Genomic DNA, 24,928 nt, shown 5'->3' on the forward strand with positions numbered 1-24,928 from the left:
GAGGCCAAGGGTCTCTTTAACAAGTATCTTTTGGGCAGTGAAATGCCAACTGGGATGATTTTGCCTGTTGTAAGTTTGGCATGTATTAAGTGAAGAACGCCAAGAAATGTTCTGATAGTCATTTGTTAACTATCTAACTTTGAAAATAAAGGTTTAGGTAACTCACTGAAGGAACCATTCTTTGGCAAATGCCAAGGAGACAGTTCTCCCATTATTTCTTGATTTTTAATATCAGGTGTATCTTTTTTTTAGTTTGTGTCAAAAAAGAAAGGAAACATGTAATGGTTCCATATGAGGAAGAATAATACACCCATACTAATATTAGTGACTAATCCTTTGGCTCTCTTTAATTCTCTTATGGAAATAATATTTCAGTAGGAAAACAATAATTACTTAGGTCTGTGAAAGATGTAAAATGATGTCTTTTCATATGTCAACTTATTTTTAGGTTGGATGAAGACTTAAACAACAATTGTTAGGTGCACTGTTATTTTGGAGGACTTCTAACTAAATCTCAAGAAAACCACTGGCAGAGGTGGTAACGATAAGGAATACTAACTCTGCACTATGGAGACTGTATCATGAGCCACTATGGGCTGTGCAGTTTTATGATATTCTCTCGCCCTCTTTTTGTATATTCACACAAAGGACTCTAATACTTTCCAAACTAACCTCGATGGCTTCCTGGATTTGTGATTATTTCTAAGGGGGGAAAGAAACCTGACATATGTTTTTCTCAGTATGCATGGTAATAGAATGAGGTTATTATAAACAGGAAGGAGAACCCCAAGGTGATGGTGCAGAGGAAGCTGCCGGCTAAAGGAAAGGGATGCAGCGTTGGTGCTCAGGAGTGTGAAGTTGGTGTTTTTGTTCAAGCGGGGCTGCCGGAGGAAGCAGTGTGATAACTGGCTCCTGTAGTACTAGAAACTGCGGTGCCACAGATTTCCTACTGTTTACGTGTCCCTAAGGGCAGGATTTTTGTTCAGTATTCTCATTAAAGACTTCTTTTTTCTTAACAGTCATGTAGAAAAAATAACGCTGACCCAGTTTATCCAGGTGCTGAATAGACTTTAAAATTAATATTTGTGCTTTAGAGTTACTAAAACCATAAACTCTAGGGGCTAATGAAAATGCTGCCTTGGAGAGTCATCTAAACAATTACCCAAGACACTGCAGCAACATCAGGTGGCTTTGGGGGAAGTGCACTGGGTGGAGGCTGCAGTGATCAGAATCTGGCCCTGACTCTCCCAGGCACCTGAGCCCCTGAGGGGGAGGGGGGCTCTCTTGGCTTTGATCTCTGCTGTGTCACCCATGTTGGAATGCAATGCTTGGCCTCAAGCTAGTGGCTGCCTGGCCTCAAGCTAGTGGCATGACCTCTCAGAGCCTGATTGGAGTGTGGGATGAGGGTCAGGGTTTAGGTCCATGGTTTTCAGTCATGGAAAACATAAACAACTGCACCTCAAGACACCATGTGATGTACTTTAACATGCTGGAGACTACTGATGCTTGTTAACTCACTGCCAGATTTTTTGTGCAGTACTTGGATCAAACCTCTACCTGCTAGCACCATGCACCTTGTCTGATTGGTCCCTGCTGCACCCCTGTTGACTAGTACCAGATGTAGGCTTGGTAAATGAATACAAATGACTAAGTCTCTATATGTTTGAATTTATTTCCAAAAGTATACATGAGAGAGTTTGTAGTGCTTTGCTGTTTGGGTTTTTTTTGTTTTGTTTTGTTTTGTGTTTTTTTCTCTTTTAATTTAAGTTTGTGCTGTCCACTCCTATAAAATTGTGTCAGGGAGTACAGCCCCCTACTAGCAGTGTGCTGGGTGCCATTGAGTCCTAGGCTGGGGTGTTGTATTTCTATCCAATTCATGTTCTCCTCCTTGTGAAAGAGGCTTGTGTAAGTAACTTTTTGGTGTGTACAACCCTTCAAATAAAACTTAGACAGGCTTCAGCAGGTCCCCTCCTGGGAAGATGGGAAGAGAGGCTTGGTTCAGAGGACTTGTAAGTGAGGAGATGTTTGGACGCCTGCCTACCACCACCTTTGAGCATCCCGAAGGCCCATTGCCATGTTTTATAGTTGCTCCAAAGCAAATTATCTCACCAGCTACTAGACTAGGGTGTTATCCCCCCCCGCCCCCGACCCCCCGAATGTTCTGTTTTCCTCTCCTGCTTGACTAAAATGCTAAGAAGAGAGGGACACACTTCCATCATCCTTAACATAATAACTTATCTCCTAATTTCCCATTTGAACGAGTAGTCATGGACACCCCCATCAGTTTTGTGTCTGACACAAAATTAGCCTTAATAAACTGACTTTCATAAAGATTATTTTTTAGTAGTGTTTTAGGTTCACAGCAAAATTAAGAGGAAGATACAGAGATTTCCCGTATATCCTCTGGCCCCATGTAAACATAACTTTCCCCATTATCAACATCCCCTACTAGAGTATTTATAGTAGAGTGTCTATTGATGAATTTATGGACTGCTTGATAGCACGTGGTTGGTACATAGTGGGTGGCTAATATAAGTATTCAACTCATTTTCTGTACATATACTTGCATACCTGTTGTCATTTATGCATAACCATGTTCTTAAAGGAAACGTAAGACAGTGTTAAAGGGTTAAACATATTATTACTTCCATGGAGTAGGACTCACTCCATGAACCTGAGATTAGGAGTGAAAGGTTGGGAGGTGGACTTTATTTTTTACTTCATACTCTTTCGTATTGTGTTAGTTTTTTTATTTGTTTGTGTTGTTGGTTTTTTTTTTTTTGCCAACAGCCTATTAGTACTTAGAGTTTAAATGAGCCAATTAAAATAAAATAATATAGAGAGACTATCTTGTTTCTTATAAGCTTAAGACTATAATATGATTAATAAATTTCAAGGACATTTCCCTCTTCAAAAAAGGTTTCTTATTTTCCTAAAGTGATGCATTGGAACATAGGACTTTTAAAATAAACATGCTGGTGTTCAGTTTCCTCTTTTTCTACCCCCCTCTTTAAATCCCAGATTGTTGCCTCTTCCACGCTCCATCTAAATATCAGAGTATCTAAAATCACATGGAAGTACATAAATCAGTATCGAAGACTGTGGGAAGTGCTTTTTTGTATTCTAAATATACTTTTGATTTTAGCTGTGACAAGCTCCTCAGTGATAAATCTGTGTTCTTTAACATTGACGTCAGTGTTTGGCAAACAGAAACAAGTCATTCAAGGAAATATCTGCCTGCTTACTACTCTGGTATGTTCAGAGCAGTGCATGCAGTTTTTAACTCTTGAGAGCAAGCACCATCTTTGGTTTTGCTCAACATTGTTTCCTCTTTAGTGCAGGGTTTTCCAACCTTGGAACTATTGGAATTTTGGAATAGATAACCCTTCGTTGTTGGGGGCTGTCTGCACATTGTGGTCAGCAATACTGACTCCACTCCGAGTTTCACTTTGAAGTTTGGTCCTTCTTTTCTTTTGCTGCTATAGCCATGTGGTTTTGAAATTGGGGCAAAATAAATGCTCCTCAGGGCTACTTTATTTGAAAAATATTAATTAAAAATTCCTACTTTTGGATATATTTTTATCTTTTTTTAAAAATCAAATTTATGAGTTTTGGGCAATAAGGAATATTTCAGAACTGGGTTGCCTAACATGATAGCCACTAGCCACATAGGCAATTTCCATTTTAATTTTACTGAACAAAAATTAAATAAAATGAGACATTCAGTTTTTCAGTCTCCCTAAGTCACATTTCAGGAGCTCCATAGCCACATGTCTAGTAGATACAAGGAGACAGTGCATCAGAACATTTCCACCATCTCAGACAGGTCTGCTAGTTACAGTGGCTCTAGAATGGGGTTGGCAAACCATGACCTAGGACTCACTCTAACCCCCCCCCCCCCACTTGCTTTGTAAATAAAATTTTCTTGAAATACAGCCAAATGTCTCCATGTTGTCTATGGTTGTTTTTAGGCTGTAACAACAGAATTGAGTAGTTGGAATAGAGACCATATGACTCACAGAGCCTGAAATATTTTCTTTCTAGCCCTTTGTAGAAAAAGATTGTGACCGCCCTGTAGAGTATACCTGTTCATAAAGTTGAGGTTGTTTGTGTAACGTAGTTGTTATGTGTGAGCATATGTTAGTAGTGTAACAGGTTATCAAAATTCAAAGATGAGCGGGGTCAGAAGAACATCAAGAATAGAGTTATCAGGCCAAACCTCTGAATTACTAGCTGAGAGCAGTTGTACCTTTGTAGGGGCAACTAGAATGCATGTCCCTCTGGGAGATCAGATTCTTTCCAAAAATGAGAGAATTAAAGACTATCAGGCAAGAAACATGCAAACAGGCAATCTACTCAGGGTGGGCTGCACAACGGGCAGAATTAGTCCACAGTTGCCACGAGGCCCATCTGTGCTGCTGGCCCATTGTCACTCCTTGGCCACAGTCTGGCTGGGAGTATGTGATGGAATCTACAAAGGAATGAGGACAGTTAGAAAATTCAGAGTGAAATAGGGGGACGTTTATCTGTTAGACCTAAAAACCTTTCAGTTAAGTCTTTCAATTTGGACTTAAATAGGAATTTATTCAAAAATGTTTATTTCATTAATAAAGTAACTACTTTCCAATTTTTGATTGATTGGCTCATTTAGTATTCTTATGGTCTTTTATCTTCTGGAATAGCTAAGGAATTTAGTCTCTTAGATAACAAGTAAAATACTTAAATTTGTTTTTAGCATTTTACATATAATTTTTTTAAATAATGTTTTATACCATGGAGTTTTTCCATTTTGATGGGACATGAGCTTGCTTTGTCTGTGTGTCTTGGGCTGATAGTTTTTTTAATGGAGTCCAAATCATGATGTATAAGTTATACCCCAGACAAATTTGTCTTTGAAGACTCTGTTAAATGCTGATTTTTTAAAATGTATTTTTAGTTAGTTGATTTTAAGTTGTAAATTATAATGCAATCTAATGAAAATAAGTTTTTGACATTGGCCTGATAGAACTGGCTTTGCGGCTCTTTCTTTGTTACTTTCCCAGGTTAAAGCTAGCAGTTTCTTAGTCAAGTGCCCTTGCTTCTGCGGCCAGGGCTTCGGTGAGTGCCTTATAAAGGCTGACCTTCACTAGAGCAGATTATAATGTGGCAGGGAGAGCTAAATTTAGAGGGAAAGCAAGCCTCTGCTCCAAATAGTAACAGCTAAACGATAGAGACTTCTGGTGAACAGAATATCTTCATTTAGTCTTTCAATACCAGTAGGTCAGTCTCTGTGTTTGTTTTAATTTTTGGTGTGTACATCAAAATCTTTCCATCTTTTTTATGTTTACAAGTTACTGTGTTATTTTCCACATAAAGTATATTGAGGGTGCAATGCCATATAATTAGGCTATGAAGAAACAAAGGTTTGTGTTTAGAATCTAACAATTTTTAAAATGGAGTAATTCCCTCATAGGTAGGCTGTGTGTAGGGGTAATTCTCCATTGTCAGCAAAATAGAAACAAAGTACAAAGGTAGAGTTAATTGGGGGATCCCAGTTGTTTATATTCTGGGTCCTAAAATACAACTTTTAGAGAGGGCTCATACTTTTAAAATATTTTTTATTCCAAAATATAAACATCCTTGGCAAAGTGTAACTCCTTCCTTGCAGGTTTACCTACTCAAGGAGTTTCAGGCTAGTTGTTCTTTATTTTTCCTATTTTTGTTTTTGCATCTCTGGTGTGAGACCCCAGCTCTGTAACAGGTATTTTTGTTTACTAACACAAGAAAACATTTTATATAAAAATGTGTTGTTTAAGGGGAGGTGTGGATACAAGGAGAATACATGCACACACACACATGTCTGGGTACACGCATGTGTTTATATGTATTACTTGTTCCTCGATGAAGTGCTTGCTGATCCAGAGTAAATACATTGAAAATGCCAAGAGGGAAATTTCTGAATGAAAGAGTTTAGCAGTGAGTATAAATAATGCATTAGAAGCTCCATTTCCAACATCTATCAAATGAAATGAGATTTCAATTACATTTATAACTATTTAAAGCGTAGCGGCTGCCGCATCCACATACAGCAATCAGTCACTTTCTCAGCCCTTGTTCTGGGACTGTACTACTGTTTTCCCATTCAATCTCATTGCATTGTAAATGTTGAGATTTTATCTCCAGAGTCTCTGTGCTTTTTTGAGGGTATGGAATCTGCCTTAGTCACCTTTATTTTGCAAAGCAAGGTGGATTAGGTTCACTTTATAGGATTGATAAAAGTTATCTTTATTTAAGCCATATTACTGTTTTCGTTTGTTACCTTATTTTAAATTAGTTTCATTTTTTAAAGTTATGATTAAAGTTTTCAATGATAAACATTGCTTTCTATGTGAAAATAGAAGTTTCTCTTCTTTAGTGGGTTTGAAGAAAGTTTTGTAATAAATTGAATAATAATTTTTCCATGCTTAAGAATTTTTTTAAAACTTGAGACATAAATAATTTACTTGAATAGTACAAATTTTCTTGATTGTTTATAATGGTGTAAGTATTGGAGAAAATCTGGACATTTTCAAGTCACAATTTTTAAACACTTTGAAAGATAATTAAATAATTTGCTTGATATCTTAATTGTTAGTTCTCATAATTTAGGTGATCTAGACATATTTTCAGATTGTAATATTTATGCCAGCAAACTTATTATTTTTTTGCTTTTTTCAAAGCTAATTTAGTATATTTTTTAGTTGTGTATTAAATCCAATAAGATAATATAGAATACCCAAATCTCTGCCCTGTGAGGTAAACAAATACAAGACTTTTAGCAGTTTTTGATATCTTTTTGATGTTTTGCTTGCATAGAAAAGTAGAATATATATATCACCATTTTAACCAAAAAATTCTGTTTTACACTCTTATTCCACTTGTTTTTTTCCATTAGCAATGCCTTGGCACAGCTCTTTTGACAATGTCAGTGTCACAGCTTGTGGGACATTATTTATTAAATCTTACTCTTTACTCAGGATTATTTTAGGTGCTAAAGACACACTATAGAGTAAACCTATGAAGTCCCTACCTGCACGGAGGTTACACCTCAAGGGAGAAATAGACCAGAGGCAAACAGACATGATAAAATGGTAGGGCCTGCTTAGCGCCATGGAGAGAAGGAAGCCTCACTGCACAGGACACATTTGATTGGGGGTAGAGAGAAAACCAAGGGAATGACCGGGATAGCATCCTTCCCAGAAGAGAGGTGACTACGCTGGCACATTGAAAGAAGAAAGGGCAGTGTGGCTGGAGCACAGTGAGTGATGGGAAGAGAAGTAGATGTAGGAAACATAATCGGAAAGGTACCAGGGCTAATTCCTTCATTTGTAAAGCTTCATGAAATTCCATTTGATGGCTTATTATAACTTGTTTAACCAGCCTCATGAGCATTTAAGTTCCCATTTCTTTATGCATCCAACAATGCTCAACTGAATTCTTTCTATACACACACTCACAAAATATATTTACATATTTGTGTGGGTATAAATTCCCAGTACAGAAATTGCTGGAACACAGGTTGTGCACATGTAAATATTTATAGGTATTCAACAAATGCTGCCCAGTAGTATTGCATGGAGTTTCTCCCTTATGCCAAAATTTATGCCTGAGGTTGTTTCCCTTATGTCTTTTGTCAACACTAGATATTATTAAACTAAAACTTTTGCTAATTCAATAGTAAAAATTATCTCATTTTTTAAAAGTATATTCAATATGGGTGAGATTAAACATATGCTTATTAGTCCCATTATGCTTATTAGTAGGACCATTTTTATGTGAACTGCTTAATTGAATTACATAATCTTTATTTTCTTTGTTTTCAGAAATTTTATGAATAAGCATCAGAAGCCAGTGCTAACAGGCCAGCGGTTCAAAACTCGGAAAAGGGGTAGGTTGTGTTATGTGTTTGTGTGTGTGTGTGTGGGGGGGGGGGGGGGGGGGGAGGCGGCATGTATATGTGTAGGTGTGCTTAAAGTTCCAATCAAAATATAAAAGCAGAGAAGATTTAGAATTGTATCCTTGTTTCCAGCTAACCTCACTAATACCCGTCTTTTGAACTCTGGATGGAGAATCTGAAGGTCTGAGATCCAGCCTCAGAATTGCCAGCCACTTAGGTGTTTGTGGACAAGTCATCTAACTTGGCTGAGCTCTGTGTCCTTATCTACAAAATAAGGATAATTATATCTGGTCAGGTTGCCTCACTCTCAAGTGAAGATAATTAACTTTAGTGTTTTGACATCCTCATTTGTATTTGTTTTTTGCTTTCTTTGTTATTTTTTAAAAAGTATAAATAGCAAGGATGCTACAACTAAAAGAAAAGTAAGTTAGGGAAAGAGTTTTACCTTTTCAGAATTTAGGAAGTCAAATTAAACTTCCCTAAATATCTTTAAAACTCGGGATATTTTCAAGGATCTTTTCTTGTGGGAAGAGTAGTTTGAGGATGACTGATGAAATTTTGACTTACATGCCTCACTGCTCCTTTTTTATGTTATGTTCATCTCAACATGCTTTCTGTGTAAAGATTATTTTTAAGTGTTTATATTTAATCAGTTTTGCATATTTATGTAGAGAACCTCTTGGATTTAAGAATAATTGAGCCAATACTTGATAGAGAAACTTTTTAAAATATGAAACAAATGAAATTATTGTGTTGACTAACCCTGAGGAAAGTGACTGACAATATTTAAGGAAGTATCATGTACAGGGAGAAATGATGGCTGAATATCTTCCTGATTATGAAGCATCATGCCGTTTAGTGGTTATCAGGTGCTACACTGTTGAATTGATTACCCAGAATGTATGCCTTCTGTGTGTTCCATTGAGGTGTTGAGGCAGCACCTGCTGCTGATGTCCCCTTGCAGTGCTGTGTCTGGGTTAGGATAAATCTAGTCATTTAGAAAGTAAAGAAGTCTCAGTACTGTTGGTCAATTGGATGAGAAGTGTTTCCAAGAGTCACTAGGTTGCTCTAAGGCTGAATTTAACTGTAAATGTTGCCCCCTGGAAAGCTTCACGCTCCCACTAAACAATGAAAATTTAAAAATGTTTAAAGTAACCAAATGGTTATTTTGTACAGTATTTCTGTTTGCACTCTTCTTCTTCCAATGTGTTTTGTGTTGTTTGTGTGTTTGTTTTTTAATCACTGGCTCATCCCCATAAACTGTCTAAGTAAAAGCATAGCCTGAGCCACTGCCCTCTACTGATTCCTCTAACAAAGTGATTTCCCCATTAAAATCTGGAAACTGGTACCAAGACAAGGCACTACAACCAACATGCATTCATTGTCTTATTGTTTAAAGTAGTCTTGGGCGGATAGGACTATAAAAAATCATCATAGTTGATTTCAAAAGGGCTCCATAATTAAGGAACAATATAGTCCAGAAACCTAATTACAGGTAAGGTGTTCTTGGGCCTGGTAATGTGATAATATTAAATATATGCCCGACTGTGAGGTGCAGAAAGGTTTGCCACGTCCTGCCCACAGAGGAACCGTGTTAATCTCAGGCTGGATCTCCAGCTCTAGCAGCTTTATTAGTGACGCTGATTCACACACGGTAACAGCACCAAAGCCAAGAGCCGGCCCAAGAATGTGTTGCACAACAGCAGACATGATTCCACAAGCAAGCTGGTCTTGCAGTCTTTTAAACCGGAAAGGTCCTCCAATTCTGACCTGGTTTGCCTCTGATTCATTCGGTGGGCGAGATCGTGCCTGAGCCTTATTGCTGCTGGAGCACTCAGAGCCCCGCAGTCTATTGTATATCGTTGCTCAGTTGAGCTGGATTTATAGGCTCAGGTCTGCCGGAGATTTAAGCAGCACTTGAGCCATTTCGTGCCAGACTGCTGACAGGAGAAAAATAGAGTCAACCTCATTTTATATTCTTTGTAATAGTGAATTGCCTCCTGACGATTTATAGTGCTCTGGCTTTTCTTTTGCTATTATGACGGGGCCGACTTCAGATAAATGGTTGGCAGTTTTGTTAAGCTGAGGAAAAATCTACTGAGGCTGTTTCAAGGTCATTTTGATAGGCTGTCTTCTGAAAATCTGTCTTCCATTTGAAATTAGTTCCTGGCAAAGCTAATGCTCTTCCGTGTACAAGTTGGTACCAAAAAAAATGTATTTCTTATTACTGAACATCAAAATTCAACATTATGGCAGGACGCATCATATAGAGCTCCTTTCAGACTGTCTTTTCCTTTATGAAATATGCATAACTAATTCTCTCCAAAGAAGTTATGTTTTCCATTGTGGTTTGTGGGAATCTAAAAAGATGAAAATTTCTCCTCTGAACCACTGTTATGATTAGCTAAATGAAATATTTAATGACTGAAATGACCTCCCTGAAAATTTGTAGAGAAATTGGATTAAAATGAATGAAATTAGGAGAAGAAATAAATGACCCAATTGCAGGCATCCGGAGTGACCACAATCTGAGGTTTCTCCCTGAGACTTTACACCTGTGCTAGTGGTGTTACATTACTCAGCTTTACAATAAGTAGTGGGAGCAACTAATCAAGTAAAGCTTTAAATGTGCAAATATATATGTGTGTGTATGGTTAGAAAATTCATGACAGTTATTCACTTACTCTATACCTCAGTGACTTTCAGAGAGGAATGTAGGTTATGTTGTTTATCACTTAATTATCAACAGGTTGAAAAAATGCTATATTAACCAGTTACCATAATTCCCAGAGAAAGCAATGCATCTAGATAACTTACAGGCATATTTGAGTGTCAGAAATAGGCTCGTTTCTCCATGTCAGCTTAAGGGTTATTCTGATTAACTCCTCCGTGTCTCACTTGTGATTCACCAACATAGTATAAATTTGAGGCCCTAATTATATGTTCCCACTTGGAGGGAGATTTGACCTGCCAAATGGAAACTCAAGGAAGCAATGGCATATTTTTGTTAGGATTTGTTAGCCTGTCCTCAAATTTAATATGTAATATACTATTATCTCAGATGGAAAAGAACCTTTTGGTAAAATGTCTTATTTCCTCAAACTTCCATCCATGTTCTTGCCATGCTCCTGTACAAGAAGTTTGTATTCCTCTGCATGGACACTTATCTTAGCAGGTAGGAATTTGTTTTCCAGTCTACAAAAGAATTATTAATCCCATCATGCCTCATGACTTTTCAAGATTCCCAAGCTGTAAGTGATCATTTTGACCTAATTACTTGCTGTTGAGAATCTCTGGCCATGGTATGCCATCTTCCTCCTCTTGCTTCTCCTCTTCCTTGGCAAATCTTTTGGAAAATATAACTGGAGGATGAAAGCTTCTTACAAAAAGCTTTTCAGTTGCCTCTTAGATTCAAAACAAAGTCCTCAGCATGAATTCGTAGCATCGTCTGGGTTTTACCCCATTAACCAACTTATATTTTCCAATGCCTTGAATTTATAATTTTTGATTATCAAAATCTTATTCTGCCACCTGAGTCAACATCCTAGCAGGTTGGGGTGTCATTGTAGGGATGGCCTCAATTGATTTTGGAAGCTGGTCATAAGACTTCATAAACAGCCCGTGGTCTTTGGGCTTCTTTATTTCTTGTGATCTTTACTGCTCATGTTCTCATATTTCAGGAAAAGAGACCTTTTCTCCATGAGGAGAGGAAAATTACCCTTTAGCTGGACCCTGAGTAAGGGATGCAGTTTTCTTTCCTTGCCCATGAATTCCTCCTACTCAGAGTCAGTTAGTAATCCACCCACTACTCCAGCTCCTCATAATCTGCCTCTAGAGTTCCCATTCTCTTCCTTCCCGTTTAAAAAATTATATTTTTTTCTGTAGTCAATATTTGCATGTTCTTAGTTGCATAATGTTTTGCTTATACCATCAAAAGGACCTTTATTTCTTGTTCATGAGGAATATTATTCAAGTTCATTTACATCTGACTATGATATCTTACACTGCTTGAAGCTGACTGGTACTGGGAATGCCATTCTTCTCTGGTTCTGAGTCTGTGGTGTTAACCCCTTATGAAACCAGTAAAATCTCTTAATACAAATCACTAGGAATTCTAACATTATTATATTGAAGGAATTTTACATTGTGCTATTGAAAAACGCTCTCCCAGCGTTCTTCTTTATTTTCTTTATTTTGTTTTTTATATATAGTCTTCTTTATTTTTAGGTGCTTTTCCCTGGATCTTTTTCTTTTTCTGTCTCAGATAAAACAAAATTTTAAGTTTTGAATGTTATACTCTATTTTTTCTCAGATAGTTAGGGTTAGTGAATTACATTGGCCCATTCTACGAATGACACAAATGATCAATCATCATTGTTTTATGTATTAGAGTTACAAACTTTTGTGCCCTTTTTAAACAGAAATAAGTTGCTTGAATAAGTGTTTGAACAAGGGGTTTTAAAACATAGAAATCTAGTAGAAAAACTTAATTGCACTTGAACTTTTAAATACAATATCAAACATAGTATGGTTGCCTTTGGGAATGTAATATGTAAATAAAGGAATAATTTTATAACTTTTTTTTTTATTTTAGATGAAAAAGAGAAATTCGAACCCACAGTCTTCAGGGATACACTTGTCCAGGGGCTTAATGAAGCTGGTGATGACCTTGAAGCTGTAGCCAAGTTTCTGGACTCTACAGGCTCAAGACTAGATTATCGTCGCTATGCAGACACACTCTTCGATATCCTGGTAGCTGGCAGTATGCTTGGTAAGCCTTGCATTATAGCATCTTCTTGTAGTGTATCTACTTTTAATTCTATTGAAATATTTTTTTACAAGATAGAATTTTTTTAAGTTTATATTCGTGGGAGTCTCACCAATTTTCATCTAAATTACAATTTGGAATAGTATTAATGTGACTGTGAAATGATTAGTAATTTAAAAAGGCATAGAATTGAGGCTTTTTTGTTGACATTAAAAATGGCTTTAGATAGAAGCCAACTTTCCCATGTGTTCCTAATCCTTAAAAGTTTCTGGAGCATTTAACACAGGAAGAATAATTTCTGCAGTATAGTATAACTTTGTATATGTCATCTAGATCCTTTCAGTATGTTTATTTAACCTCCATTACCATGCCAACTTTTCCTTTTGGCGGGGGGTGCAGTAAAATGTAACTGTCAACAAATTTAAAAAATAATTGTTAGTGTTTCTCTAAATGCCATTCCATCCATAAATAAAATATTGAAGAAATATAGTTTAAATCTAGTTTTTAAAACATCTTTTAACTGAGTTTATAGCTAAAAGGATTAAAGAGAGATTTCGAAAGTATTAAAGATAGGTAGAAAAGGAAAATAAAAACTTACCTAATAGAGCAGAGGCATCAGGGAAGAAGGCTGCAGAAACTATTTTAGTGACATAGTATCTTGATCTAAATGTTTATTAGGTATCATAACCACCCTTTGTTTCTTTCATAGTTATTCTTAGTAAGAACTTAGTTTTGACCGTTGGTTTCTGAAGTAGCCATAAATCACTGGAGTGGTCAAATTCCCTAGGCCAGTGATTTTCAACTGCCATAGGAACATGTGCAGATGTGTGGAAGTGATTTGGTTGCTATGTAGACTTAGGAGTGGAGGTCATGTATGCTACCTACTTTACCATACAAAGGACAGTCAATACAATGAGAAATTGCGCTGCCCTACCCACTGTAGTGCCTTTCCTTGAGAAACACTGCTTAAGCCAGCCTACTGTAAGACAGGTATATACATTTCTCCATTCTGAAGTAGACTCACCCTTTAATTTCTCCCTCTGAGCTCATGTATTTATTACAGTATTTGCCCCATTTACTACAGGCCCCTTTTTGATCTGTACTGATGGTTTTCACTGCATAACAAATTAATTTTGTTGTTATTGTTTATAAATTATCTCACATCATCACTGTAGGTAATTCAAGTCCACACATAAAAGCTGCTATAGGTAGTGTGTTCAAACCCAGAGGTGACAATTTTTAATATTTTGCTTAATTCCTAAATACACAAACTTTTGAGAATGGGTTAGTATACAAATATGATACGCTATATGTTATTTTGTATTTACTCTGCAATATGTTATTGCCTTTTATGTCCATGAGTGTTACTTTGGATGATTCTAAAGAGAATTAAAACCATACTGATTTTTAAGAATATTCAACTCCTTTCCAATGTAATCAGTATCTGTTAACACATATTTGTGCTTTTATTTGGTCATATCTTTATGTACTTAGCAAGAGATTAATGAATTGACGGATGGAAATATCTATGTCTGTCTATGTCTATCAATCTCTCTGAGAGAGAGAAAATTAGCCCAAAAAAGGAATGTCCACGTTTTATCAAAAATCATATGTTCCTAGCCCTGGCCAGGCAGCTCAGTTGGTTGGAGCATTGTCTTGATGTGCCAAGGTTGCAGTCTCAACTCCCCGTCAGGGCACATACAAGAATCGCTTGTAAATTTACACTGGTAAATTCCATGCAAAAATAGTCTTCAGCAAAATTTGTTTCTTGCTAAAGTGACACATGACTTCATTAGTCAATGATATGGACCCTCTTCCGGTCTCTGTGCCTCCTGGCAGCATCGTTGACCCTTTGTTGTGCTTGAAATGTTTTATGTTTTTCCCTTACATGAACCATTTAGACTTTCTCCAACATCTGGATGTCACTTCTTACATGACTCCTGGGTTTCTGTACTTACTCTCCCCACATATGTGTTAAATTATCTGTATGCTTTGCATTGATCATCTCAATGCTTCATTTACCATGTGTATAATGATAATCAGCAAATTTACATCTGCAGGCCAGGGTTCACTCCTTCATGCCTCATCCATACATCCAAGAAGAGGGTAGAGCACAATGTTTGGTAGAACTGAGCACAGACCATACATCCCTGGATGTCTACTGACGCTAGACCTATGATATAATGACTGAAGCCGGTCAGGTGCATTCTTTTTATATAAACACTTTGTTTACTTATCAACTTTGTGAGAATTTTCTTCCCACCCACAAAAAATATTTACCTTCTCCCATTGTTCTTAAAGCAACATTTCCTTGGTATTTCAATTCTACCCTTTGAAGAATAGATATAAGAAATAGTTCACTGGTTTTACTTCTACTTTGAGAAAAACAGCAAGCTTACCAAAATTTTTAGAAATAGCAGTTAATACGTGGTCCCAATATCAGGGAAAATAATATTTAATGTTGCAATATTAATGTGTAACAAATGTTTTGTAAAAGAATGCAATTTTAAAAAATTGCCACTTTAAAAAAAAAAGACTGTAGTTTCAAAATCAGGCATTTCTGGTATGTAACTTCCACCAGGTTGGAATTATTAGTGCAGGTTTATTAAGAGATTGTCATCTTAATAAAATGTTGGTCCAGGTGGTTGAATTCATTACAGAGAGCTAATTAAATCTTATGCATAATTATTTGAATGAAAATAGACTCTTGAAGGAGCTGACTTTTCTAAAAACTAATTTACTTATAAAACTGTATGCTGAGGTTAAGAAAAAGTTGGCTTTGGCTATGTGTAGACCTTTTCATCCAAAGATTTGAAATCACAAATTAAATCAAGGCATTTATACACTTAAACAAAGTGGCGGTACAAATATGTAATCTATAAATATTTGTTGAGTATATAAAAGATAGTAATCTAACTTGGCTTACTCAAACATTCTACTCTAATTACAGTGAAGTAGAATCAGGAAACAGAAATACCTGCTGTTCCCCTTCTGTTCTTCTAATCAACCCATGTTTTAATGGCCACCATTAAAACTTGCAGGAGGAGTCGTGCACTGTGGAAAGTTGAGTCGTAGAAAAATGGCATTCTTTTGTTCTAGTCCATTTATTTTATGACACCATATCAGCCATGGGAAAAAGAAGATGAGAGGAAATAAAGCACACTCTTGCCTTGCCTATGTAGCTACAGAGTGACCAAATACAAATAGCAAGGAGTCAGAGTGTGCACTGCCCAACCCTGCATGCAAAACTGGATTAGTGGAGGAGGGAACAGTTTTATTACCTACTCCAGTGGAAACCAACAAGACCTATACTATAAAAGCCAGGTGTGGTCAATGCCAGTGTTGGTGAACTAGAGTCCGACAAAATATTATCAAGAGTGAAAAGTGAACAGTGTCCTGATATGGGAAACATCAGGAATTGCATTGAGAACAATTAAGTTCAGTGAATAAATATTATTGCTTAGCTGCCATGATTAAGGATATAGTTAGGAAAGACCATACTTATAGTGATAGAATCTAGTGAAGGCAAGAATGTAGAACAACAATCTCATATAAGTGGTGGGAGTTTAAAATGGAGCAACCAATTTGCATTGTATTAGAGCAGTGGTTCTCAACCTCCCTAATGCTGCGACCCTTTAATACAGTTCCTCATGTTGTGGTGACCCCAACCATAAAATTATTTTCGTTGCTACTTCATAACTGTAATTTTGCTACTGTTATGAATCGTAATGTAAATATCTGATATGCAGGATATATTTTCAGTGTTACAAATTGAACATAATTAAAGCATAGTGATTAATCACAAAAACAATATGTAATTATATATGTGTTTTCCGATGGTCTTAGGCGACCCCTGTGAAAGGGTCGTTGGACCCCCAAAGGGGTCGCAACCCACAGGTTGAGAACCACTGTATTAGAGGAACATAAACAAATAGATAAGAACATTTGTATTCCTCTATATGCACATCACTCTATGAAATGTTATGTTACTCTTAGAGTTGACCTCTACTTTTATTGTTTCCCTCGAGGTGCAGGGTTGATCTGTTCTGCCCATTACCTTTCTCTTTTTTAGCCCCTGGAGGGACACGTATAGATGATGGTGACAAGACCAAGATGACCAACCACTGTGTGTTTTCAGCAAAAGAAGATCATGAAACCATCCGAAACCATGCTCAGGTAGAGCCTATCATGTTTTGTTAGAAGGGAAACATTTGAACAGGATTCAGGGAAATATTAGGTTCAGGAATTCTACAGGCCACTTTTTAAATAGGAATAGTTTATAGCTTATAGCATTGAGAGATACTCAGTTGTTGTAATGGGCATCAAAATATTATGAAGGTCAAGATTTATACCTCTCACCTGTAAGGGAAGTGGGGAATTGAATAGTCATATATTTTCTAGTGAAAGTATAAATTAGACCAACGTTTAAGGAGAGCAATTTGGTAGTATCTTTCAAAACTAAGACTATATATTTTTTTGACCCAGGAATTCCACTTCTAGAATGCATACAGTGTTAATTATCATAGTGTTGCTTATAAAATCTCAAGGGATTAAAAACAGTGTAATAGTGGACCAATAGAGTATAATTAAGTAAAGTTTGGTAATTCATATTAAGAGACTATCATGTATCTGTTAGAAAAGGAAGAGTAAGAAGATATTTGTGATACATAAAACCTATTAAGGATTCATATCCAGATTAAATAAGGAACTGCAAGTCAGTAAGAAAAAGACAAGCAACCTATTAGGAAAAGACACCTAGGCATTTCAAAGAAGAGGAAATACAATTCCCAAAAAAAAAACAGATGAAGACAAATTCATTGAAATTATGAAATATCCTTCTGCATTCATTAGATTGGTGAAAAAGTTAAGTCTTTAGGCCCTAGTGAGGGCCAGGAAGTGGTAAGAATGTAAGAAACAACATTATCTTCTAAAGCTGAAGACAGCATGATTAGCCACTTAGAATTGGTGTGTTCCTATTCTGATTCTATCTTGGACCCTTCTTTTTTTTTTGTTTTGTTTTGTTTTGTTTTGTTTTTTTTTATAATTTTTATTTCTTAAAGTATTACAAAGAGTATTACATATGTCTCCTTTTTTCCCCCCCTTGACATTCCCCCGGCCCCTACCCCCCGCCCCGTGTCTTGTGTCCATTGGTTAATCTTATATGCATGCATATAAGTCCTTCAGTTGGTCTCTTAATCCCCCCCCGCAACCCTCCCCAGGCTTCCCACTGTAGTTTAACATTCTGTTCAATGTTGCTCTGCTTCTGTATCTACCCTTGTTCATCAGTCCATACTGGTCCCCTTTATTTGTCCCAACCTCACTGGAGTAGTCTCAACCTCACCAGGGCTGTCTGAGCCTCACCAGGGCCGTTTCAACCTCACCGGGGTCGTCCCTACCTCACGGGGGCCGTTTCAACCTCACCGGGGTCGTCCCAACCTCACGGGGGCCGTTTCAACCTCACCGGGGTCGTCCCTACCACACCGGGGCCATTTCAACCTAACTGGGGTTGTCCCTACCACACCGGGGCCGTTTCAACCTGACCGGGGTTGTCCCTACCACACCGGGGCCGTTTCGACCTGACCAGGGTCGTCCCTACCTCACGGGGGCCATTTCAACCTCACCGGGGTCGTCCCTACCTCACGGGGGCCGTTTCAACCTGACCGGGGTTGTCCCTACCACACCGGGGCCGTTTCGACCTGACCAGGGTCGTCCCTACCTCACGGGGGCCGTTTCAACCTCACCGGGGTTGTCCCTACCACACCGGGGCTGTTTCAACCTGACCGGGGTTGTCCCTACCACACCGGGGCTGTTTCAACCTGACCGGGGTTGTCCCTACCACACCGGGGCCGTTTCGACCTGACCAGGGTCGTCCCTACCTCACGGGGGCTGTTTCAACCTCACTGGGGTCGTCCCTACCACACCGGGGCCGTTTCAACCTGACCCTACCACACCGGGGCCGTTTCAACCTGACCGGGGTTGTCCCTACCACACCGGGGCCGTTCCGACCTGACCAGGGTCGTCCCTACCTCACGCGGGCTGTTTCAACCTCACCGGGGTCGTCCCTACCTCACGGGGGCCGTTTCAACCTCACCGGGGTCGTCCCTACCTCACGGGGGCCGTTTCAACCTGACCGGGGTTGTCCCTACCACACCGGGGCCGTTTCGACCTGACCAGGGTTGTCCCTACCTCACGGGGGCCGTTTCAACCTGACCGGGGTTGTCCCTACCACACCGGGGCTGTTTCAACCTCACCGGGGTCGTCCCTACCTCACGGGGGCCGTTTCAACCTCACCGGGGTCGTCCCTACCACACCGGGGCCGTTTCGACCTGACTGGGGTCGTCCCTACCTCACGGGCGCCGTTTCGACCTGACTGGGGTCGTCCCTACCACACCGGGACCGTTTCAACCTCACCGGGGCCATCCCGACCTCACCAGCGCCATCCCAGCCTTACCGGGGAAACAGGAAGTTTGGCCCTCTGTCCCCTGCCGGCGGCTCCCCACCAGACAAAATCTCCAGGCGTTCCTGGTGGTTGAACATCCAGCACTCCTGCCCTCCACCAAGTGCACAGACTGCCTGTCTGCTGTCCCCCAGCGCCCCACAAGAGACTGGGACCAGTGGGCATGTTTGTGCACTTGCTGGTACAGCAGTTCCACAGTGCCGGCCGAGTCAGGCCCAGCCCTGGCCGGCCCCGGACCCGACTCTGCCCCCCGATTGCGTCCCTCCCAGATGCAAGGAGCTGAAATCTGCAGCCTGCTGGGATGGGCTCTGTACTTGGTGCCTCTGCACATCCTACTCAGTCTCAATGCGCTTCTTTCTATGCGAGGAGTTGAAATCTGCAGTTTGTTGGGTTGGGCTCTGTACTTGGTGTCACATCCTACTCAGTCTCAATGTTCTTTCTCTCCTTCCAGTTGTAGAGCTTCCACTGGGCCAACTTTCCCATGGTTCTGTATGATAGGTGTTTGTCTGATATTTGGTAGTTTCGATGTTGTTGTGTGAGGTAGCACGCACAGGTCTCTTCCTTATGCCGCCATCCTGGTTCTCCTGGGTCTGCTTCTTGAGTGTGTCTCTCATGGCTGCGAGCAGTTGAAGTCTGCAATTTGTTGGGATAGGCTGCAAAAGCGCAGGTGGGTCTTTTTGTGCACCTGGCACAGCTTGGATGGGGATGTAAATTGATTAGGGCTGAAACTCAGGGAGTCGCCATGGCGGAGCAAATAGCACTGGCTGAGTCTCCGCGGCCCCTTGAATCTCTGCCAGGGCTTTGTGTCCCCCAGTGCCAGCGAGCAGCTGTGCAACAGAGTCTCCCTCGCTTTCTGATGGCTGCAAGGCCGTGCTGCCTCTCCCCGTAGGGTCTGGTGCTTCATGATCCCGCCTGAACCAGCTCAGTGGATTTGAAAGTTTGCAGAAGCAAAGGCATTTCTACTTGAGTCTGGCACAGCCCAGATGGGAATGTAAATTGCGTAGGGCGGGGTCACAGGGAGTCGCCGAGGCGGAGACTCAGCGGCCCCTTGCCTATCCAGGACTCCAGGACTTTGCGTCCCCCAGTGCCGGCGAGCAGCCAAGCGCCAGAGCCTCCCTCGCTTTCTGACCGCTGGAAGGCCATGCTGTCTCTCGCCTTGGGGCCTGGGGCCTCAGAGACCCGCCCGAACCAGCTCAGCGGATTTGAGAGTTTGTAAAAGCACAGTCATTCCCTCTTGTGCCTCTGGCACAGCCCTGAGGGTAGGGCGGGGTCACAGGGAGTCGCCAGCATGGAGGAAATAGCGATGGCGGCGTCTCCTCGCCCCTCGCCTTCCCGGGACACCAGGACTTCTTGTCCCTCGGTGCCGGCGAGCAGCCGCGTGTCAGAGCTTCCCTCGCTCTCCGACCACTGCAAGGCCGTGGCCGCCTCTCCCTGTGGGATCTGGGGCCTCAGAGACCCGCCCCGAGCAAGCCCAGAGGATTCGAGGGTTCGTAAAAAACCGAGAATCCATTTGCAGCCCGCGTGGCGTGTGACTGCGTACCTCTGGTTTTGGTGCCTCCGTAGCTCCCACTCAGTCTCACTGCGCTTCTTTCTTTTCCTCCAGTTGTAGATCTCCCACTGGGCCAACTTCCCCATGGTTCTGAGTGGCGGTTGTTTACTTCATAGTTGATAGTTTCAATGATGCTGTGAGAGAGCAGCACACACAGGTCCGCTCCCTACGCCGCCATCTTGGTTCTCCTGTCTCCTATCTTGGACCCTTCTTAAGAGTCACTTCTTATTCCCAACTATATGTTGTGGTTGAGTCCAAGATCACCCAAGTCTTGTTATACACATTTCAATATATTCATGAAAAAGGCCATTGGACTTACTGACAACTAAGTGACTGGATTTCAGATGCTAGAAACTGTCTTTACTTTGGTTATTAAAATGCGAAAGGCATGCTAAGCCAACTAATATGAGATATGTGGCCACTAAGAATTTTAACTTCAAAAAATGATTCCAACTACATGGCATTTTAGCCAAGGTATTTCTTTCCTTTTTATATATAAGAAATATGTAACAGATAACTTAAAAATAGTTTTAAGGATTGAGTGGGCCCTGGCCAGTTTTGTTAAGTGGTTAGAGCGTCAGCCCTTGGACCAAAGGGTTGTGGGTTTGATTGCCCATCAATGGCACATAACTGGGTTGCAGACTCGATCCCTGGTCCAGGTCGGGGTGCCAACAGGAGGCAACCAATTGAAATGTCTCTTGCATCAATGTTTATCTCTCTGTCCACCAACCCCCTCCCTTCCTTTCACTCTTTCTAAAAAAAAAAAATCAATGGAAAAAGTAAAATATCCTTGAGTGAGGTTAAAAAATCTTTGTTTCTCCTCTGTATGTGAATTGCCTACAGAGCCCTGAGCAGGTGTGTACTGAAGCAAATGTATTCAATTCAAAAACTGGACTTTTCTATTTCCCGCTCAGCCTTTGGTTTATCAAATAAATATAGTTCACTAAGGACCAGAATTTCTGAATTCTGTTCCTGCTCTCATACTTAGTAGCAGTTCCTGGATCTGCCTAATATCACATTAATGCCCACCTTATCTTCCTCACAGAACTTTTGTTAGAATTAAATTCACGCAAGTCACAAGGTGTATTATTTGCTAATTGAGTTCCACTGGGAAACAAAGATAAGAAGGCCTGAACGAAAAATACTCCTCAATCCCATGCCTGGGCCATTATTCTTTCCCCATAAAGGGCAGCACTGTAATATTTACTCTTGGACCCTGTCTTGACTGTATTATTATGGAATAAACACTGAAAGTTTTAGATGAAAATATATTATGTGGATGTAAGAGAAAGGAATTAGATGCAGGAATCATTTTCACAGTTATCAAAATCCTATATAATAGAAAGCTAATATGCAAATTGTCTCCTTGACCGGAAGTTCAATCAGGGGCAGGGCCGCTGGCCAACCACCTGCAGCCTCTCCTCCTGGCCGGCCCAGGACAAGCCGGCCGGACCCCACCTGTGCACGAATTCGTGCTCTGGGCCTTTAGTAGTATTTATAAAACCCTACTTAAATAAGAGCATTGTATAGTCTTATTGAGCTGTTATAGCTATATAAGATTGGGTGACTTAAAGAACAGAATTTTATTGCTCAGTTTGGAAGTCTGAGAAGTTCAAGGTGCTAGCTGATTTGCTTTCTAGTGAGGTGTTCTTTCTGGCTCTTATAAGTTCTATCAGATTAGGGCCAACCCCTTAGGACTTCATTTAACCACCTCCTAAAGTCCCTATGTCCAAATGCAGTCACAACTAAGAGAGCTTCAGCATATGAGTTTGAGGAGAACACAAACATTCAGTCCAATAACAAGCATCACTCCACTTAAAAAACAGTCTAGAATTCCACTGACACAGTTATATACCTTGTCGGAGAGTTCTAACTGGATTGTGGTGGTCAGTAATCCTTTTTTGCCATTAAGTAAAAACAAGTTTGCTCATCTGCTAAAAACATGTTTGTGTCTACATAGAGTATAAGCTCCCCTGATCTCTGATCTCCTTGCCAGCATACCTACCATCTATGTGATGATATATGTAACCCCCTTCATTCAGAGTTGATATTTTACTTAAAAATAGTTGTATTTATATTTCCCAATTTGTTCAAATACTGGATTTCGTAACAAATTCCTACAGGATATTTTTAAACACATTCTTCAGATTATACTCTATTGCCTATGACTTACGGAATTTCAAGGAAATACTTTTATTTGTTTTTATAGCTTAATTTAATTTGTACTAAAGGGATGGCAGGTGACATGTTAATCCCACATGGACTGCACATTTCAGTTGTTTCAATCTCTGCATCTCACAGTTTTAAAATTATTTATTTACTTTTTCATCAAAGTTATTTTTGGTTGCTCACCTGTTATATTCTTCAATGAATTTATTGTATTTAACATGTACATTTTGATGCTGTTTTTCCCCCTAGACCAGTATAACTCCTTTGAAATGCTTATAGTTCTCATATCACAGCATGAGTATGTTTAAATACACATTTTTTATTGTAGATCTATGTTGTGGTTTGAGTGAGTTTCTACACCTCCTCCTATTGCCTTTTAAAATTGTTTGCAAAATATTGAATGGTTCTCTTTTATGTTTAGGTCTTCAATAAACTCATCAGGAGATATAAGTATTTGGAAAAGGCTTTTGAGGATGCAATGAAAAAGGTAAAAATTCAAATGTAATGTCTTATTTGTTTAAGTTTTTTTATTAAATGTTTGTTGAATGAATGAATGACTATAACAAATCATTAGCTAATACCTATAGGAAGAAATACATGATTAGCCTAGATTTTTTATGCATATTTAATATAAGCATGCTTTGTTCAATAGGAAGTTTTATAGAATATGATCTCTGGCCTTACAGAGCTTAAAATAAAAAACAGAAATATGCAAGAAAAATAAATATATCCAGGGAGGAATCAAGATAAGGTGATATAATTAGTTGAAGTATATGAAATAGCACTGCACAGCAGCTAATACTCAGTAAATTTCTTAAATTTAAAAAATACACTTTAGCAAAAGGGATAAAACACATTTTGGAGATAATGTATAGGAGTAAATCTCAGTGATTTTTCTCATCTGCAAAATAGCTGTAACAAGATTGCAAACCTTATGGTAATTGTGGGAATAAATGATATCTATATATATAAAAGCCTAAGCGACCTGCCAACCGTTCAGTAGCTATGACGTGCACTGACCACCAGGGGGCAGACACTCAACGCAGGAGCTGCCGAGTGACAGCAACTTTGCAGAGCACCCTCTCACACTCCGGGACCCCTTGGGGGATGTCAGACTGCCGGTTTTGGCCTGATCCCTGCAGGCCAGGCTGAGGGACCCCACCGGTGCACGAATCCATGCACTGGGCCTCTAGTACAGTGATGGCGAACCTTTTGAGCTCGGCGTGTCAGCATTTTGAAAAACCCTCACTTAACTCTGGTGCTGTGTCACATATAGAAATTTTTTGATATTTGCAACCATAGTAAAACAAAGACTTATATTTTTGATATTTATTTTATATATTTAAATGCCATTTAGCAAAGAAAAATCAACCCAAAAAATGAGTTCGCGTGTCACCTCTGACACGTGTGTCATAGGTTCACCATCACTGCTCTAGTAACATATAAAGTGCTTAACATAGTGACTGGCCTCCAGTGAGTAGTGAAATAGATAGTAGCACCTTATTAAAAAGTCCTCTTTTTCAGTAATTGCAGCATGTTCCCTCTTCAATTTGTAGTTCCTCTGTGTTTATATGTAGCAGTCACTATATTAACTTGTTACAAATTTGTATGTTTCTTTGTCATTGTTTCCAGTTTTAGACATCTGCCTAAATTATAAAGGAACCATAACATCTATTTTGCTATTTACTTTACTGCTTCTTCCTGTTCAAAGTGGTTCTATATATAATGAAAAACATTTGGGCTGTAAAATCATTTTTTTTTTAATTAACATTCTCAACGACCCAACTTTCTATTTATGAGTCCTTCAGCAAGGATACCAAAAACTATATGCTTAAAGGTGTTCATCACAGTATTGAGGAATTACCTAAATGTGCATTGGTGGGCATCTGATTAAATTATGGTAACTCTATACAGGGGCATACTATGCAGTATTTCAAAGAATGAGGCATAGCCACATGAATTGATTGGAGAAAATGTACATGATAGATTGTTAAATGAAATAGCAAGGTGCAGAGCAACCATTGGTACTAGTTTAACCTTGGCAAATCACTTAATTTTTTGTGCCTCTGT

General features: G+C 39.4%; 1 protein-coding gene across 1 annotated transcript in view; it reads left to right on the forward strand.

Annotated features, from left to right (window-relative positions):
- Positions 1-24,928, forward strand: part of BZW2 (basic leucine zipper and W2 domains 2) — a 52,979-nt gene that overhangs the window by 7,563 nt on the left and 20,488 nt on the right. The window contains exons 2-5 of the mRNA XM_070424390.1: positions 7,842-7,906; positions 12,510-12,686; positions 16,756-16,859; positions 23,280-23,345. Coding sequence (XP_070280491.1) covers positions 7,849-7,906; positions 12,510-12,686; positions 16,756-16,859; positions 23,280-23,345 — 405 coding nt within the window. The 5' untranslated portion in view covers positions 7,842-7,848. The remainder of the gene's footprint in view (positions 1-7,841; positions 7,907-12,509; positions 12,687-16,755; positions 16,860-23,279; positions 23,346-24,928) is intronic.

Source organism: Myotis yumanensis, unplaced genomic scaffold (genome assembly GCF_028538775.1).
Source record: "Myotis yumanensis isolate MYYU_CA2020_CCGP unplaced genomic scaffold, mMyoYum1.0.hap1 SCAF_9, whole genome shotgun sequence".
NCBI classification, from domain to species: domain Eukaryota; kingdom Metazoa; phylum Chordata; class Mammalia; order Chiroptera; family Vespertilionidae; genus Myotis; species Myotis yumanensis.